A 19739-nucleotide genomic window follows, 5' to 3' on the forward strand; every position below is an offset into this window, starting at 1 on the left:
GAATTCCTAACTATATATGGTCTATAACCTATGTTTTTTTCAGTGAATTTTCAAGGTTTTGTAAATGCTAATTCCGAACTATATATGGTCTATAGCCTATGGTTTTTTCTATATATATATATCATCTGTATATCTATATAAATACAAACATAAATGCATGCATACATATACTTATATGCATACAGATGCATGTTATTTACATGAAAGTTGAAAAAACACTAATAAAAGCAAAGCTAAAAAGCCACCTCATTACAAACAGAATGGCTTTAACTTAAACGAGGGCGAGATCTATTGCATTTTCAATGCTTGTTTACTTTGGTTCCATCAAGAAGGCATTCATATGTGTCACACATTTGCCATAAATTCTGAATGTTAGCACTCTAGTTGCACATTAGATCACTGTAGTAAAGCTACTGCTCACCAGGGACGTCTGCTGCTGGTATTCAAAGTGCATGTTTCAGTCTGCATGTCACAATTTTTTTAATGAAATAGAAGAGGATTTGAGAAGTCACTCAAAATGATCCCTAATTTTTCTTTCTGAAGCACTAATCATACTTTCTATGGCAAAATTAACCCCCTCATGTTGTTCCTTTTTAAATTGAGTGTTTTCAGACTTACCACTTTATTCCAATCAAGATGGCTTCAGGTGTGCCATACCTTTGTAATAAGTAGGACTGTTAGCGCTCTAGTTGTTCTTTAGAACACTCTGGGACATTCTGTCATTGGGCTATACTTGGGCTACATCTGGGTGATATTTGGGCTACATTTGGGCTCTTTTGTCTCTGGTGGCCATTTTGGGAGACTGCATGTCAGAATGTTTTAATGAAATAGAAAAGGATTTGAGAAGTCACTCAAAATGTGCCCTAATTTTTCATTCTGCAGCACTAATCATACTTTCTATGGCAAAATATACCCCCTCATGTTTCTTTTTAAATTAAATGTTTTAAGAGTTACCACTTTATTCCAATCAAGATGGCTTCAGGTGTGCCATACCCTTGTAATAAGTAGGACTGTTAGCGCTCTAGTTGTTCTTTAGAACACTCTAGGAGGCTGCAGTAGAACACAAAGGAATCAACTGACAGTCTCTGTCCTTGTTGGATGTACATGTTTTACTGAGAATGTCAGACTTCATTTTCACATGACTGAGAAAGATAATGTGAATTTACAGAAAATATGCTTTCAGTTTAGCTTATAGATCCCCTTCCAAACCACTGTGGGAAAATCATGAGATATTAGTTTTCTTTCAAACAATATTCATGATATCACAGCAGAAGGGTTTTTCACATGGTAAAATCACCTTAGAACCCACCACAATTCCTAAAACGAGTATGGTACCATCAACAAATGATTTATAATGTAACTAAAGTCCTAAAACCCTCTATTAACTACAATGCTTTTTAATGAAGTGCTATCATGTATATTGGTCCCAAGATGGCTGCCAACACTTCTTGGATGAAGTGCTGACAGCCAATCAGATCAGATGTGTGGTTAGGCTCCGCCCAGATATATATCTTTTTTTGAACCTAAATTACTCAAAATCCACTGGAGCACATATATTGAGACCTAGCAAAAGCACATCGGGCTAACAGTCCCTACAATTTTGCCAAGTTTCGTGCAAATCCATTCAGCCGTTCGAGCTAAAAGTGAGGCCAACCGCCCTATGGAAATTAACATGGGAAAAACGCGTTTTGGGACCCCCCTTTTTTCTCGCCCCCCCTTGATGAAACCCCCCCAAATTGTCAGGGGCTGCTCAGAAACAAAATGTTCCATTTTCCTGAATTTCAGCCGATTCCGTCCACAAACGCCAAAGTTATTAGACATAGAATTTTCAAAAATCCCATAGAGAAAAAATCCTAACTATATATACCTACTGGCGACCGCCAGTAGGTAATATATATATATATATATATATATATATATATATATATATATATATATATATATATATATATATATATATATATATATATATATATATATATAATCTCATCGGCATGAATTCTTGTTTGGCATGTTTTACAACCAATGAATAGACTCTATTTGATGATGCAATTTGAGAAAAATATTCCTTTCACCTAATTGAAGGGTAGTTGTGGGTAACTCAACACACAACCACCCTCAAAAGAGGAGGTTTCGAAAAAGATTCTGAAGTAAGTTATTGACTTGTAAGGAAATGACACTTTGCATTATCACCCTCAGTTTTAGACTGATGCTGCTGGTTATTTAACTTTGAGAGTGCACTGAGGCCTGCTAACCAGACCCTGGTGTCAGTGTATAACCCCTTACAGACATGTTGAATTGGCTACCCCCAATTGTCATAATCTGGCTTACTGATCAGTCTCTAGTATATGGTACCAAGGGTACCCACAGCATGTAAGTTAGACTGTCTACCCAGGGCTGCAGCACAAATACAAAATAGCTCCCAGTATGTCAGTGCGGCCTGGAAGCGTTCAACTTTGCAATTTAAACCAATGACACTTCCCGCTTAACAGTATATATAAGCCTCCTAAGGAAGGTGGTCTATAGAGTCCAAAGGCAAAGAGCTGTATATTATTAAGTGGAACATATACTTTAATATGTCCTTCCAAATTTTCGTTTTTACTATGGAAAAGCAAGTAGCCCCACTGGCTAGTACAGAGTTAGAGGCTGACCTCTCAGTCCTGCTAACTTCTTATTGATGCCCAAGTCAAATGTAATGTCATGTTAAAGAAAAAGCAACTTTATCTGGTGGCTTTTCACAGTTGCTAACCACCAGACACCCTTCTGCCCCCTCGCAAAGTAGTGTGAAAGACTCCTAGGCTAAGGAACGATAGAGCCTTCCCACAGAGGGAGGTGTTGCCTCCCCTATGCATGCAGGAGGCCAAACAGGTGTTGGCCCAAAAGGCAAGCTTCAAAGGGGCAGCTGCCTTTATGGGGCAATTTTTAACCACACTTGAATAGGGCTGCCCGTTGTTCAGGTAGATGGGCTGGCGGCAGAAACAGAATGGGAAACCTGTTGCCAAAATGGGTTTTTTTGTGGGCGTGCAGCCTGCAGGTAGCCACACCTCTAGGATGGGCTACCAAGCTCCTAGCAGCCAAGGAACGGTTCAGACATCTTGAGACTGGGCAGAATAGTCCCCCTTGGGATTGCTAGATGTCACACATAGCTCGAAGGCATCCTAGGGCAGGGATGTATCCTGTTAGCCTATTGGCTAGTGATTGCATGAATCGCCCCCCACCCACCCCAAGTCATGTTCCAGGCTTACATATGGCACCCTGAACCTCCGATCACATTTGGACTTGAGAGAGAACTGAAGATGGATTATCTTCTGAATCCCTGCACCTGGCAAAAGAGGCAGCACCAACTGCTGGACTGCACCTGCTGCTCCTTGGGTTAGTAAAGAAAGGACTGTGCCTGTGGTTTTTGGCTTGAGAAAAGTAATTCCTGAGACAGACTGAAGTAGTGACTCCAAGGGTGAGTCAGCTCACCCCCTGTTCCAGGTCCAGGTCCATAAAAGTTAGTCAACCTTTCTGGTCAGTCAGTAGCCACTTGCAAGGGACCACCTCTGACCACCAGTGTGCAGCCAGTAAGACCTGCACTCTGGACTGAAAAGTTGCACCTGTCTGCCAGACCAGTGAGAGTCGCCAGTGTGTGGATTGGTCACCAAAGACCGGCACTTGCCATCACCAAGGATACCACTGGACCCACTGAGAACGGAAGTCTGTATCCCAGATGTTGCTGGGCTCCTACTTACTCAAAAAGGACTTAGAGGGGCTCTGACCCTGTGAGCAAAGTCTCCTCACCTTACATGTGGATCGAGCAATAACCCCAGGAGGCCTCTTTCAACCACACATCCCTCAGAGCATCTTTCAGCCTCTTCCGGCTCATGCATCATCAACATCTGGACCACTCCAATGAAGTCAGTGGCATTTGTGATTTAAAGTGTAGGACTGGACTCGAGACTGCTTTGGTGACCAGGTAACTGTCCAGTTACTCCTTATAGGCCCCACTGACCTTCAACCTGTTGGAATTGATTTGATCACCCAGTCTGGGTTGAAGTAGCCGAACACAACTCTTTTAAACTTTTCAAAAGTTTACAAACTTTATAGTTATCAATGTTTGTTGCTGCTTTGGACTATAAAGCTGAGTTTTGTGTTTTATTTAAAAATCTGTATCTCTGGAACCATCTGGTAGATTTTGCTCATCACCAAAAATTCATTAAAATATACATCTGAAAGAAACACTTAATGATAGATTCCTTACCTTAGAATTACCCCCAGGCGTCAGACTGGATCCGGAACGTTTTTTGTCAGCAGAACCCCTGTGCGTCGGTAGGCGTTGTTGTGCGGCTCTGCGTGTGTTGTTGACGTCGCTGCGTTTACGTTTTTCCATGCCTGCAAGCGCAGATCCGGGAAGAGCACGTACCCCCAGTCACTTATTGACTAAGTTTTTAGAGCCCTTTTACCTAATTTCCTCTGAGTCGATCGATTCCTGGTGTTGTAGGGATGCCCGGCTTCAAGAACTGCGAGGACTGTCACTGCATGATGTCAGTGACGGACCTGCACCTCGTGTGTCTCTACTGCCTGGGGCGCAATCACGACTCCAAGTCTTGCCCCGACTGCCGGGACATGGTGCCGAAGACTTTGAGGGAGCATCTCGAAAGTTGCTGGAAGTCCGGCAGTCGGCTCGGCGCCGCTCAAGGTTGGGTCCCGGGGGGGTTGAGGGACCAGTGGCTGAGCAGTCCCCATCGTTCCTCTAGATCTAAGTCTTCGCACTCTGGGTCAGGTAAGTCGTAGCATTCCAAGAATAAGTCTAAAACGCCGTCGTTCTTTGACTTCCCCTTGCCCGTCGCAGCTGAAAGTGCAGGTGGTACCACCCCTGCGGCTCCGGCGGAGCCTGCAACGTCGCCTCCGGCCTACCCACCTTCTCCGGGTCCGTAGGCGACGCTGCTCAGGTGCAAGAGTTTCTTGCTGCCATGTCCCGACTCTTTGGGCCTTCCGGCCACGCCGGTGCGCCTTCGGGCCCGACCTGGGGCCCTGCCCTGCCGGTGCCTGTTGCCCCGGCGCCGCCGTCTGCTTCGGCCCTGGCGCCCCAGGACCGCCCCGGATCCGGGCTTGATCCCGGGTGACACCGGTTGACCTGATAACACCTCCACTGGTGTCGACCCCACCTCCGACATAGTCTGTTGCTACCGCCGACGTCGTCCTCGGTTTCAGCCCTGAGACGGATGCGACGCCGGAACCGCGTCGCTCGACGAGGATTCCGACGCCGATGGCGCCTTTCTACCCCCACATCCGTCCTCCCATTATTTTCAGCCTGTTTTACAGACTTCGGAGGAAGGGAAGGACTGGGAGGGGGTTCTGAGGACCCTCTCACACAACTGTGTGGTTATGACCTGAACTAGGCAGAGGATTTGGGGGGATCTCAATGGTCTAGACACCTCGCCTGACCTTGGCATGTCTCCTCCTTCTGAGGCTACGGAGGAAGAAGCAAGTTACGCAGTGGTGTTGTGTAGGGAAGCCGAGGCCCTCCACCTCGAACTCCCTACAGTGGCCGTCAGGACTAACCTCCTGACTGAAGTGCTTCAGCCGGCGGCAACCTCTTCGGAGCCCTTGCTGCCTTAAATGATGCACTGTCTGACGTTCTTTTGGGCACTTGGTCCAGGCCCAACACAGGGGCTCTTGTGGACCGGAACGTGGCCCAAAGCCATCACCCAGCTCCAGGTGACCCCCTCCTATTTCTCTCCCTACATCCCACCCCTGAGAGCTCGGTAGTCCAAGCCTCTGCTTCCCAGAGCCTATTCCCTTCCACACCTCCAGATTGGGAATCCAAGAAGCTGGAGCAGCTGGCAAGAAGCTATTTTCATCTGCCAGCTTAGGGCTGCGGTCGGTGAACACTGCATGCCTTTTGGGCTGTTACTCCCACTCTGTGTGGGACAGTTGCGCAGGTGCTGCCCAGCTGTCCGGAGGAGGCCCAGACAGTATTTGCCCAAGCTATCGCAGCTGGGAGAGACTCGGCTAAGTAAACCATTCGTTGTGGGCTTGATCCCGCTGAACCGCTAGGCAGGGCGATTTCCACGACGGTGGTGCTTCGGCGCCAAGCCTGGCCGAGGACACTGGCTTCTTGGGGGATGTCCAGAACCCTTTGATGGACATGCCCTTCAATGACATTCACCTTTTTGGCATTAAAGCGGATAGTACGTTGGAGCATTTTAAGGACTCACGGGATACGGCCAAGTCCTTAGGCCTGGTGGCCATTCGGCCTCCTCCGTCTTCTGCTTTTCGCTCCTTTCGTTGCAGCAGAATGGGTGCCCCAACATTTTCATTTCAGAGCCACAGGCCTGTGTAGCAGCAACCTCAGTGTGGCCGCGGACTTGGGACCCACCGGGGCGGTTCTGGGGGCCAGCAGGCGGGTCAGTCCACTTCCACCCTCACGGCATCCACCTCCAACCCTTCCTAGTCCGCACTTTCAAACACCAGTGGGCAGCAGAATACGCCATAATCTCCCCCACTGGTGCAACATCATCTCAGACAGGTGGGTGCTGCAAATAGTCCGAAGGTTCTACTCCCTTCCCTTCGAGACTACCCCTCCAGCCATGCCACCTTCGTACCACCGCATGTCGGGGGACCATCTTGCGCTTCTTCAGCAGGAAGTCACTGCCCTCTTGGCCAAAGGGGCCATCTAGCGAGTTCCTGGGCCAGAAGTAGGTTGTGGTTGCTATACCCACTACTTTCTGGTCCCCAAGAAGGACTAGGACCTGCGTCCTATCTTAGACCTCATGAACGTCAACCGCTTCCTCCGGAAGAAGAAGTTCAAGATGTTGATGCTAGCTCAGGTCTTGTCTGTCCTCGACCCTTGAGACTGGATGGTAGCGTTGGACTTGCAGGGTGCATATTTCCACATCCCGTCCTGCCGACCCACTGTCGTTACCTGCGGTTCAGGGTAGGCCGCAAGCACTTTCGGTTTACCATGCTCTCCTTTGACCTTACCAGCTCCCCTCGGATGTTCACAAAAGTGATGGCGGTGGTCGCAGCTCATCTACGCAGATCAGGGGTTCCAGTCTTCCCCTATCTCGACAACTGGTTGTTGAAGGCAGGCTCGCCCCAGGCAGTCATCTCCCACCTCCAGACAATGGCTGACCTGCATTTGCTGGGGTTGTCCATCAACGTGCATAAGTCGCACCTGATTCCCTCACAGAAGCTCCTCTTCATCAGAGTGGTTCTGGACTCTGTGCAGTTTCAGGTTTATCCTCTCGAACAGCGAGTCTGGGATATTCAGGCTATGATTCCCATTCTTTCAGCCTCTATCCCAGGTTTCGGTCAGGGACACCCTCCGGCTCCTGGGCCTGATGGCCTCCTGCATCCTGCTAGTAGATCATGCCAGATGGCATATGTGGGCTCTGCAGTGGGATCTGAAGTTCCAGTGGGCTCAGCATCAGGGCAACCTGTCCGATCACGTCCAGATCTCAGAGGGCACTGCACGACAATTGCAGTGGTGGCTCACGAATCGCGATTTGGTCAATGGCAGATCCCTCTCCTTTCCCCAACCGGAACACAGTTGTGACGGACGCGTCCTTTCCGGGATGGGGCGGCCACATGGGAGAGGCAGAGATCAGAGGACTCTAGTCTCCGGCTGAGTCTGGGCTCCATATCAACCTTCTGGAGCTTTGGGCCATCCGGCTTGCATTGAAGGCATTCCTTCCCTCTGTCCGAGGTAGAGTAGTGCAGGTGTACACGGACAACACCACTGTCATGTGGTACTGCAACAAACAGGGCGAGGTGGGGTCGTGGACCCCATGGCAGGAGGCTCTGCGCCTCTGCACATGGCTGGAACATCAGGGCATTTCCTTGGTGGTTCCATATCTGGCAGGTTCTCTAAACGCCAAGGCGGACAAACTCCGCCGCCGGTGCATGATGGATCACGAATGGCATCTAAACTCTGACGTGGCGTAAGGTCTCTTTCAACCGTGGTGAGATCCTTGGTTAGATCTATTCGCCACCGAAGAGAACGCTCAATGTCATAAGTTCTGCGCAATGTAATTTCCAAGACGGCACTTGCTCGGCGACACTTTTCATAGCGAGTAGAGTTGCGTCTACTATACACCATTCCACCTATACCACTTCTAGCCAGAGTGCTGAAGAAGATCAAGTGCCACCGGCCCAAGTCATTCTTGCGGCTCCGGACTGGGCTCGAGGAGCATGGTATCCCAAGCTAATCTGCATGGCGTCGCTCCCCGATCCGACTGCCTCTTCGGGAGGATCTTCTGTCGCAGCAACAGGGGACGGTCCTCCACCCGAACCTGTCCAGTCTCCACCTCCTTGCGTGGAGATTGAGCTGTGCCAGTGTCTTTTCACCTGCCTCCCGAAGTCTGTGATGTAATCTTGGCAGCCAGGCGTCCCTCCGCTAAAATGGTATACGCCTGCAGGTGGAATAAGTTTGTGGAATGGTGCACCGCAAAGGCTGTGGATCCTCTTTCTGACCCTCTTTCAGTGGTCTTTCTATTCCTACATTCTTTGGCCAAGCAGGGCTCTGCTCTGGGCACTATCAAGGGCTATCTTTCTGCCATTTCCGCCTTTCTAAGGCTTCCTGATCAGCCTTCCCTTTTCAAGTCCCCTGTTGTAAATAGATTCTTAAAAGGCATTACTCATCTTTTTCCTCCTGTTCCCTTCATAATGCCTCAGTGGGACTTAAACCTGGTTCTGATATATTGGATGTGTGCTCCCTTTGAGCCACTTCACAACTGTCCTCTTCGTCTTCTTACTTTGAAAACAGCATTCCTGGTGGCCATCACCTCTGCCAGAAGAGTGAGGGAGCTCCAGGCTCTTTCTTCTAAACCTCCTTTTCTTTCTGTCCATCCGGACAAGGTTGTTCACAGGACTCTTCCTTCTTTTCTGCTAAAGGTTGCTGCTGCCTTTCACATCGGGCAGACCATCACTTTGGCCACCTTCTTTCCGCATCCTTGGAAAAAGGAAGAGAGGCTTCACCGCCTGGACCCAAAACGTGCGCGTTCATTCTACCTGAACCGCACAAAACAGTTCTGGGTGGATGACCAGCTCTTGGTTGGCTACATGGCACCAAGAAAGGTTGGGCCGTGCACAAATGGACCATCTCTCGGTGGGTTGTTCTGTGCATTAAGGCTTGTAATTATTTGGCTAAAAAGGAGCCTCCGGTGGAACTTCGCGCCCATTCTACCAGGGCGACGGCAGCCATTACTGCTTTGGGACGGGGAGTTCCCTTGCATGACATGATCTGTTAGGCAGCTACGTGGACCTCGCTGCACACTTTTACCAAGCATTATTGCCTGGACAGCCAAGTTCGGAGAGACTGCTTCTTTGGCCGATCTGTTCTCCAGGACTTTCTGGTGTGATCTTGGTTCTCAGACCCACCCACCGGCGTTGGTATTGTTGGGGTACCTATTCTAAGGTAAGGAATCTATCACTACGTGTTTCTTTCAGATGCACAAGTTACTTACCTTCGGTAACAATATATTTGTAAGAAACATTAGTAGTGATAGATTCCTTACTGCCCCACCCATTCTCCCCTTTCTGCAAACTGATTTCTAGGGTTAAGGTCATCCCTTTCAGGTCCCTAGTTTCAAGGCACCAGTGGTCAGTTTCTTGCATGGCTCTGCGTTCCTGGCGCGGAAAGTCGTGTACAGAACTGACATCAACGCGCATGGGCGCGTTTAAGTAGCTACAGCGACGTCATCTTGGCGGCGTCGGTGCCAAAGACGCACGCTGAGGCGCATGACAACGCCTACTGATGCGCATGGGTACTGCTGACAAAACTTTCCGGATCCAGTCTGATGCCTGGGGGTAACTCTAAGGTAAGGAATCTACCACTACTAATGTTTCTTACAGATATATCGTTACCAAAGATAAGTAACTTGTGCTTATTGTTAATTGGTTCTGGGTTTCGTTCTTGCTGTATGACTTTCTTATTCCATCCTTTGGTGCTTCTAAATGTTTTACACTAGTTCCTTTATTTAAGCCCTTTCCCCTCCTTAAACCCACAGCTATCAGTTGATCAAGACGTTTTACCTATGAGCCTGCTTGGACCCGAGATGGTTTCGTGAGTGTATTACACATAATACACCACAATCCTCACAACTACCTTTCTACACAACGTGCTGTAGAAATCTGAAATTAGATGGTCTCTGGGAAGGGTGACATTCAGGGCGCGATCACCCCATTGACTGACCTTCGGGTCTTTTGGAATGAGGCGACTAGGCTACTAAAGTGATATTGGTGTAAAAATGTTCTGCCTGTTTTAGACGCATGCTGCTTTTTTGAGGTTATTGTGGTACTCCTTACTCAGCAATGGGAAATGATTCAAACATGTTAATGTATGAAAGAGCCAATGCCGGACAAATTGGGTCTCTGATTTGAATGTAGTCAGGGAAATGTGTAGTCATTGGCATCTTAAAATGTCAAGAGGACTGCAGTACTTAGGCAGCACCTTCATCAACATCTTCTTGAGCCTATTGTACAGTAGTTGTGTTCAGAAGTGACACCAGCAGGTGTTCACTTGGAACCAGAACAGATAGTAAGTAGGCTGGCATGCCTCTGTTGGAGAAACAAAGGAGCACATAAGGCAACACTGGACAGAGGACGGTCCAGGATGAGGCCTGGAGCAGGTTACCATCTGTACAGTCCTGTCTCTCTGTGCCAAGTTTAGAAGCATTTTGTTTGAATTATTTAGTGTGAAACTATAGCTAGCAGCTTTAACTGGAATACAAGCATCCAGTTCACCAGTGAACTATAATCTTCAGTGTGCACCCACCTTGGAAAAAGTTCTTGACGTCAGCGAGCAACTCCAAAAGCATGTTAATGTTTAAGATTCCAAGTTTTGTTTCAAAGTTTATAATCATTCACATTTAAATTGCTCAATATTGTGAATTCAGCCCAACATTCTGAATTAGTGGGGCAGATTGCTCTGCTGTCATTTTTGAGCTTTTTATTGGTCTTGTGCACAATGTGCATGTGCAACACTATGTTCTTCTGTGTTTGCCTGTGCGTGTGTGTCTGTGCGCTCCTTACAAATCATAATTACTGTGCAAAAACTTACCCCACTCACTCCTCTTCTGCAGAACCGTCAGCGGCATCCTGTTCCCATCTCTGACAGGCGTCTGAACATGGTGAATACCACTATTGAGGAAGACTTCTCTCAGGGAACCCTGCAGTTTCTCTTGGAATTCGTGTCCCCCCAGCACTACCCTCCGAAAGACATTGTGTCACATGTGGTCCGGAAGATCCTCTTACGCAGCAAGGATGTGGCTGTGCTAACTGACGCGTACACAGTGCTCATGAAAATTCAAGAGTAGGTACATGGCTTTATACTCTATTAAGCTTGCTGCTCTTAGCCTCTAACCCACACGACCCCCCCCCCACTACTCAGTCAGCATACTTTACCGGGCTGTACCTTCTCGGGTGGTTTCCGGATGGCTTAATCTACAGTGTACAACAGCCTTTTCCAGTGAACAAACACAATCTACCTCTTGTGGGAAAGCGGGAGCTCGCGGTTGTCTAAGCTTGAATTAGCCATCTTCAGTCCGAAAATAAACTCCTAGAAGAGTAAGATAATGAGGTCTTTCCCTTCTTGGATACAGTAATCTCCGAGCAAAATGGATAGAGGTGAACACAATTAGGATGTAACCAGCAGAGGTATTGATATGGCCTCTCCACTAAGTGTGAGAAAGGCAAAGATAGTGGTTTAGAGTGATGGAGAGAATGTAAATAAATTGTAGAATTGAAGAATCTTTGTGGTCTAAGGGATACTAAGAGCTCTTCCAGTGTGAGGGCACAGTGTTATGTAGGCAGACCCACTGGAAGTATGAAGTAGCAGAGGACGAAATTATGTGGAAGTGATGACTAAATTCTGCATCAAGAAGAGGCATATTCTATGGCAGTGTTATATAGCTACTTTTTAATTTCAGCACACCTTAATTCAGCCTGGGCAAAAGTTTCTAAACATTACCAGTTTATCACCCGAACACAGCTGTGAGTAAATGAAAGGTAATCCGTTAAGGTACTGTGGGTCTACCACTTCGACCACCATAGATTCTCTTCCTTGAATTTTTCATTATTTATTATTATTCATTATTTTTTTTTATTTTTCAAAAACCTTTATTCAGGTATCGTACATCACACACAGGTATCAGCCTACAACCCAGGGGTTCGGCAGCGAAACATAGACAGTTGGGTCACGTTATCTGCGTGGATCAAACACGGCCAAACAGTCGACAACCCGGAGGTCCGGCGGCGTGCAGTAAAATAGAATGCAGTTGTCTCCAGGTTCCATATTTCGGTGCCCCTCTCTCAGTTCTGCCCCACAAGAAGGAAGGTAGTCTCTCTGTCACAGATCACAGTTGTGGCAGCGCTGCTATGAGGAAGACCAGTAAAATCACTTACCGCTGAACAATATATGAACTATCCCCAACACCCACCCCCCCCCCCAGAATACAAACTGCCCGCTAGTTCGCCCTGTTCGCCCGGAAAATTAGACAGTTTCTCAGTTCCACAGCTATCTTCAATGAATCCCGCCACACTCTAGTCCCACCCCCGTCCCATCCTACCGCTATATCAAGACCACCCAGGCAACCCTCCACCACAATGTACCCCCAGGTGAAGTTGTATGTAGAAAGGCTCACAGCCCCCGGACCTCCCGTCTCGCCCCGCGGGAATGCATCCAGGTTCCTCCCCATCCCCAGGTGAAATTCCTAGTGTGGGTGATTGCCTAGTCGACAGGGCCAACTAACTCTTCCAGTAGTTCCCGATTGTTATCTGATCCACCCTGCTCCGCCTCTACACTGTCCCTGGTGTTCAGATAAGTCTGGTACAGACCCCTAAAATTCTTAGGCCTATTCACAGGTGGAAGGAGCTCACTATAAGTTTGTGATTGGATGCAGCAGTAAAGCATGTCCCTGGCCCATCTACGTTTAGTCGGCAACGGGCCTCTCATCCAACATATGGCTACAACTCGTCTGGCCATCAGCATGCCCATATCCGTCAGGCGACGAAATGCCACCGGGAGTGTCTTGGAGTATCCCAGCAATGCCAGTGCGGGGCCAGCCGGGAGTTCCGTATCGAGTATCAAGCTCAATTCCGAAAAAACGTCCTCCCAAAATTTATTAATACCGGGGCAACTCCATGCCATATGCATGAAGTCAGCCACTGGGGCATGACACCGCTCACACTCAGCAGATTGTCCAAGCCCATATCTATGTAGACGTTCTGGAGTGTAATATACCCGTTGTAGAAATTTGAAATGTATCAGCCTGTGTCTTCCATTAAGAGACAGTTTCCTCGTATTTTGACAACAGTATTTCCACATTTCGTCATCAATCTGCATTTGCAGATCTTGCTGCCACGCCAGTCTGGCTTTCAAGAGTTGCTGTTCCCTGTGTTGGACCCCTATTTTAAATAATTGAGTGATCAATTTGCGCGATGAAGATGTTTTAATCACGTACGTCAGTTCTGGGATTTCCGGAGGCTCTGCCAGGTCTGGGCCCAAAAGTTCCAGTAAGGCCGTGCGTACTCTGTGGAACTGGAAGCGCAGCAATAGTGTGGTCACAACACCGGTGGATGCGACCTTTTCCCAGGATTTAACCACTCCATCCTTGAATAGGTCACCCAGCTTTAGTACACCTAACTGATTTAGAGCGCGCATGACCCCTGTTTCCGCCAGTGGTGCAAGCCACACCACCCATTCTATCTGCACCAGTGGGGAGTACAGCAGTTCGCATCCCTGCTCCTTCAACAGTGCGTGCCATGCATGATTTGTGGTCTTAATCGAGTCCAATAAACCTATGCGGCGGTCAGCTGGTTTGAACACTGTAGCTGGAGGGGGGCATGGGTCTGTGAACAAGCGCTCTAAGATCACGTGTGGAATATTGGGGTCCCCGTGTATCCAAGTATGCAGATGTGCCGCTTGAGCAACTCTGTAGTATCGCTCCATGTCCGGTGCACCCAGCCCTCCCAACTCTTATGGAAGCATGAGAACTTTCCATTGAACTCTAGGCTTTTTGCCACCCCAGGCAAGTCGAATAAGAGCCTGCGTCAAGGTTTTGAAGAAGGCCTTGAATAAGACCACCGGGATGTTATTGAACAGGAACCAGAATCTAGGCAACACTACCATCTTCATAATTGCGATTCGTTCCAGGAGGGATAGTGGAAGTTTGCACCACGTATCCACATCCTCAACTAGCTTAGTGAATGCAACGCCATAGTTTCCCCGCACCAATATGTCGGGATCTGGATGGAGCTGGATCCCTAGGTACCTAACCGGTTCCGTCGTCCACTGCAACGGGTATTCCATGTTGAATTGCAGCGTCACCGGTGTTAACGGGAACGCCACTGATTTGTTCCAATTCACTTTCAGACCAGAAAGTGCTCCGAACCTAACCACCTCCCTCCGCACTAGAGAGGTTAGCCTCCGAGTCCCGGACATACAACGGAGTGTCGTCTGCATATGTGGAAATACCGATCTTGTGTGTGGGAAAGCTAATACCTTAGTTCCGGTGGTACTCACGGAGCGCGCATGCCAACGGTTCCGCAACTAATGCATTCAGCAATGGATTCAAGGGTGCAGCCCTGCCTGGTACCCCTGCCTATGTCAAAGGCGTCTGTGACCCGGTCACCCATTCGCAGTCTGGCTTTAGGCTTGTAATACAGCGCACCTATCATCTGTAAGAAGGGTTCACCTAGCCCTAGTTTCCGTAGCACCCTCAGCATGAAGGGCCATTCCACAGAGTCGAAGGCCTTCTCCATGTCAAGGAAAACCGCCAGCGCTTTGTTCTCCTGTCGCACATGCTGCATGGTCCCTAGTACGGTGCGGATGTTATATGTGAGGTCCCTGTTGGGAATAAATCCGGCTTGTTCCGGTGCAAGTAATGCCAAGCGCGTGGCCAAGACCTTAGCATACAATTTGGCATCCACGTTGATCAGGGATAGTGGCCTGTAGGAGCAACACTCATTGGGAGGCTTCCCAGGCTTCAGTAGTGCAATAAGGAGGGCCTCCCTCTTAGAACCAGGCATACTTCCCTCTACACATATGTCATCAAAGAGGGTGGATAGGAGCGGCACCAGCTTGTCTTTGAAAGCCTTATAGAAGCCCACTGTTAGTCCGTCTGTGCCAGGGGCACTTCCGGACCGCATCCCCTCCAGCGCCTCAGCGATCTCTTCCTTCTGGAGGGGCATCATAAGAAATTCTCTCTGGGAGTCCGATAGTAGGGGCATTTTAATGTAACTTAAATAATCATCAATTTCCTCCTCAACACGGGAGGATTTGGACTTGTAAAGGCCAGAATAGTAATTCTTGAATTCCGCAATTATCTCGGATTCTTCTGTGAGTACCCTTCCCGAGTCCGACACTAGCTCGCCTATCACCAGCGGGCGTCTGTCATTACGTATGATTCTAGCTAGGAGGGAGCCAGGCCGCTCCCCCTCGCCATAGGTGCGCGCAATGGCGTATTTACCCATGTGTTGCACCTCCCTGTCAGCCTCCTCATTATATTCAGTAACTAGAAGTTTAATTTGCGCAGCAGTGTCTACATCGGGCTCATTCAGCTGCCGTGATTCCAGGTCTGACAGTTGGGCTTCAAGTTGTTGCAACCCCCGCCCCCCCCCTCCTCCCCCCCCCCCCCCCCCCCCCCCCCCTATGCTTGGGATGGCCAAAAGGGAGTTATTAGAACAAGGAAGCACTGATCCTGTCTCGCTATCTGAAAAACTCTGAATCAAGGCAAAGGGAGGGAATGCGTACACCTGGGCTCCTTTCCAAGATTGTAGTAAGGCGTTGACTGCTAGAGCACCCGGGTCGGGCATCCAGCTGAAGTTGAAAGGTTAGTCTGCTCTAAAATAAGTCTATCTGTAGAGGGCCCCAGATCTTGTTTAGGGTACTGAATGCGGAAACATTTAGTTTCCAATTGCTGTGATCTAACAGGAATCTTGAGTTTCAGTCTGCAGAGTATTCCGCTTTGAGAGCGAGCTTATATTCCAGACAGAAGGGCGATCTTATGTTCCAGACAGAACATCCAAAGTTTCTATGCTAGATTTGAGAGGTCCGCAGAATTGGTGCGCTCATGTGGTCTTAAAGCCCAGCTGTTCTAAATAATTTATGTGGTGAGATGATTCCTCTTGTGACCAGATACCACCAGTGTTCTGATTGAAAAGGCAAGCTCCCCAGCCATGAAGGCTCGCATCTGATTCTAAAACAATCTCTGGTTTTGAACCAAAGATTGCTTTTCCGTTCCAAGCGTCTAGGTTCTCGAGCCACTAGGCTAGTTTCGATTTGGCTTCTTGATTCAGACAGATCCGATCTCCGTACCAGAGACCAGTTCTTAGGGCTCTCACCTTTACCCTTTGGAGGACCTGATAGTTGAGGGGACCGGGCAAGATGGGTTGGATGGGGAGGAGAGGAGACCCAGAAGCCAGGTTAGCTCTCTGAGATATGTCTTGCTGTTTCAGGACTTGTCCTATTTCCTTCCTGATTTTGGTAATCTTTTTTTGAAGATAGTAAAAGGAGACATTTCAATGTGTCTACTGTGAAACCTAGGAACTCGAGATCTGGAAGGGGACAGAATTGATGTAGCTTTGTTTATGATGAATCCTAATCTTTTTAGGAGATCCATCAGTCTTCAGGTCTTTGGCTAGTTGTGAAGGATCTTGAGACATTATAAGAATGGCGTCTAAGTAAATGCCCCTTATTTTTAGAGATGAGGCAACAGCTCTCATGACCTTTGTGAAGCACCAAGGGGCAGAGGAGAGTCCAAAGAAGAGAGCCTGAAATTGGTAAAGGTGATTTTTCCTAGACAAATTGAAGAAAGGGTTGGTGGGATTGGGCCATAGGAATGGTGAAGAAAGCATCCTTTAGGTCTAGTTTGGCTAGCCAGTCTCCCTCGAAAGGTAAATCCCTCAAGAGATGGATGCCCTCCATCTTGAAGTGTCTGTAAACCAAATATTTGTTTAGTTCTCTTAAGTTTATGACCGGTCTCCAACCTTTTTGTCTTTCTTTTTTACAAGAAAGAGTGTGCTTATAAATCCTAAAGTTTCTACTGGGACCTCTATTATGTCTCCTTTCTGAAGCATAGAGGAGATCTCCTCTATTATTTTTTGTTGCTCTGGAGAGAGAGAGAGAGGCATGTCTCTTGGGAAAGTAGCTTATAAAGGTATGTGAGTCCTATCTATCATAAACCCATTGCCCGTGTTTAATAACCAAGGATCTTGAGTGATCAATCTCCAATTGTGCAGGAAGTATTTGAGTCTGCCACCCACTTTTTGGGGGAAAGAAGAAGGGAGAAGGGAGAGGGGAGAGTGTTCTGCAGGATTGTTTGAGATGAAGGTTCCACAGGATCTAAATTCTCTGATGCGTTGGCCTCTAATTTTCTGGGGGTAGAATTGAGGGATGTTTTACTGCTGATACCCTCTTCCTAAACCGCAGGATCTTGGAAATGGCCTTTGATTGAAGCGGCTGAAAGAGGACTTGTCTTCTTGCCTGCCATAAAAGGTTAGAATGGAAAACTCTGCGTATATTTTGCTGTGCCTGGTCCAGGGCGGTAAAAGTGGAGACTTATTTCCCCAAGGATTTAATGAGGTCTTCTCCAAAGAGTAAACCTTTTGGGTTTTACGAGGGTTCTTTATCTACCATGTCAATTAGTTTTGGATTTATTTTAGTCAAAACGACTTTGTCTTTCTGCATTAATGCTAGCGCTGGCATTACCCAGTAGAATTAATGCTCTCTGGCTCCATCCCCTGATGAGATTGGTGTTGAGAGGGGTTCCATTGATGAGGCTGTCTTCTGCGGAATCTAAGATTCTGGCTAATGGTCCCAGTATGTCGAGAAGACTTACTTGGCACCCTTTCAGGGATATTTCCATCCCTTTTCTTGGATCACGTCCAAGTTTGAATAGGAATTTAATGAGATCAGGGTCCAAATTGGGAGTATAGCAGCTTTTATCCTCAGTAGAAGGTCTAGAGCATTCAACTCTAAGGATGTTTCAAGTATCCCTTTCTAAGAAGTTTCTTATCCATTTTAATGAATTTTGCACAACCTCTTGGGTGTTTCAGATTTTTTTTTTTTTTTTTTGGTGTAAGAGGTTTATTTGCACTTATCACATATGAAAATATGTTACATGTGATTCGCCTACAACCATGATAGGCCGGCTGCAGTTGCATTTGCCCGAATGGGCACGTTTGATCATGTACACAGCCCATCAGCCGACATCCTTAGCACCGGCGGCGTCTTACAGTGGAATCACAGTACTGGAATCAAGTGCGATATTCATTCAAAATCATGCCAGGGTTCTTACTTTTTTGGTAACATTTTCTCCCAACATTAACTGGATTTAACCATCCATTAAATTAACTCAAAAGTGTCCATCAGCAACGAATTATCTGTGTCACAGCATCCTCCCTCCCATTCCATACCACAGTATTAGTGTTCAGCAGCTTACACCCTCCATGTATCTTTTCTAGTTGTTTTCAGTTACCTCCTCCGCCTCCCCATGTTCCAATAAGTAGCTTCTGAGGTACTCCCAATAGTCCTTGGGCCTTGATCTAGTCGGTAGCTCCTCCTCATACGTGGTCAGATTATCATGACAATACGTCATATCTTCCAACCATCTTTTAACTACCGGACCACTTCTACTGTTCCAGTGTAGGGACACCCTCCTTTTGGCCAACAACAGCGCCACTGCGCAGAACTTACACTTCCTCGCTCTCAACTGCGGGTCCATTCCCAAGAGGCAAAGTTTGGCATCACAGAGCAAGGAAGATCCCAACATTTCATTCAGCGTTTGCACCACTTGTTCCCAATAGCCCGCCACCTTGCGACAGTGCCAAGCTAGGTGCATGAAATCCGCCCCCTCCTGTTTACACCTTTTGCACTTTGAGTCCTCTTGTAACCCATACCTGTGGAGTCTCTGAGGCGTGTAGTATACCTGATGTAGATATTTGTAATGTATGATTCTTAAATTGCCGTTTGGTGTCAGCATGTCGGTTGGCATGCACGCAGATGCCCACTCCTCCTCAGTTAGGGGTGTCACAAGGCCCTCACTCCACCTATTCCTAGCCTTGTCAGTGCCTCCCCCTATCGCTCCCTGTAAGCTGGTGTATAATTTAGACACCAGGTGAGATGCCGTTGGTGCTTTGAGTAGGAGTTGCAGTGGCGCCAGTGATGTCGGTTCCTCCGGGTGTGTTGGGTAATGTTCCCTAAGTGCCCTCTGTAGCCTATAATAGTTGAACCTGAATAGGAGGGACGGGTTGCTGATGTATTGCATTGTGTCTAATGTTTGGAAGATCCCATTCTGATACAGGTCACCCATTTTATCTATGCCTGCCCACCTCAGCAGATCCATGCCAACCTGTTCTTGTGTAACCGAGATATGCGGGTTATGGGCCAGTGGAAGTGCCGGAGCGTACAGCGGTAGGGCGTTAGCCGCCTTGCCCATCAGTCTCCAGGCCTCCGTAGTGGTGTCCACAGTGTTGATGTCTCGTTCGTGGAGCCTTGGGCGTTTGTGTAGTAATATGTTTGCCAGCGGTATCGGGTCTGCGTCCACTGCCTCCACCGCCACATGTGTCAAGAAGGGTACCTCGCGGTGCCAGTAATGCGCGAATTGCGCCTGAGCGCATAAGTAGTATAGATAGAAGTCTGGCACCTTGAAGCCCCCCCTAGCATATGCGAGTGTCATAGTGTGCAATTCCATTCTCGCCTGCTTTCCAGCCCAGAGTAAACTAATCACCAAGGTGTTTATATTGCGGAACAC

General features: G+C 48.0%; 1 protein-coding gene across 1 annotated transcript in view; it reads left to right on the top strand.

Moving 5' to 3' along the window:
- The window catches only part of SIMC1 (SUMO interacting motifs containing 1), a 372068-nt gene that overhangs the window by 137268 nt on the left and 215061 nt on the right, over nt 1-19739 (top strand). The window contains exon 3 of the mRNA XM_086931744.1: nt 11070-11299. Within this exon, the coding sequence (XP_086787870.1) occupies nt 11070-11299 (230 nt within the window). The remainder of the gene's footprint in view (nt 1-11069; nt 11300-19739) is intronic.

The sequence above is a fragment of the Lissotriton vulgaris genome, chromosome 7, assembly GCF_964263255.1.
Source record: "Lissotriton vulgaris chromosome 7, aLisVul1.2, whole genome shotgun sequence".
Taxonomy (NCBI): domain Eukaryota; kingdom Metazoa; phylum Chordata; class Amphibia; order Caudata; family Salamandridae; genus Lissotriton; species Lissotriton vulgaris.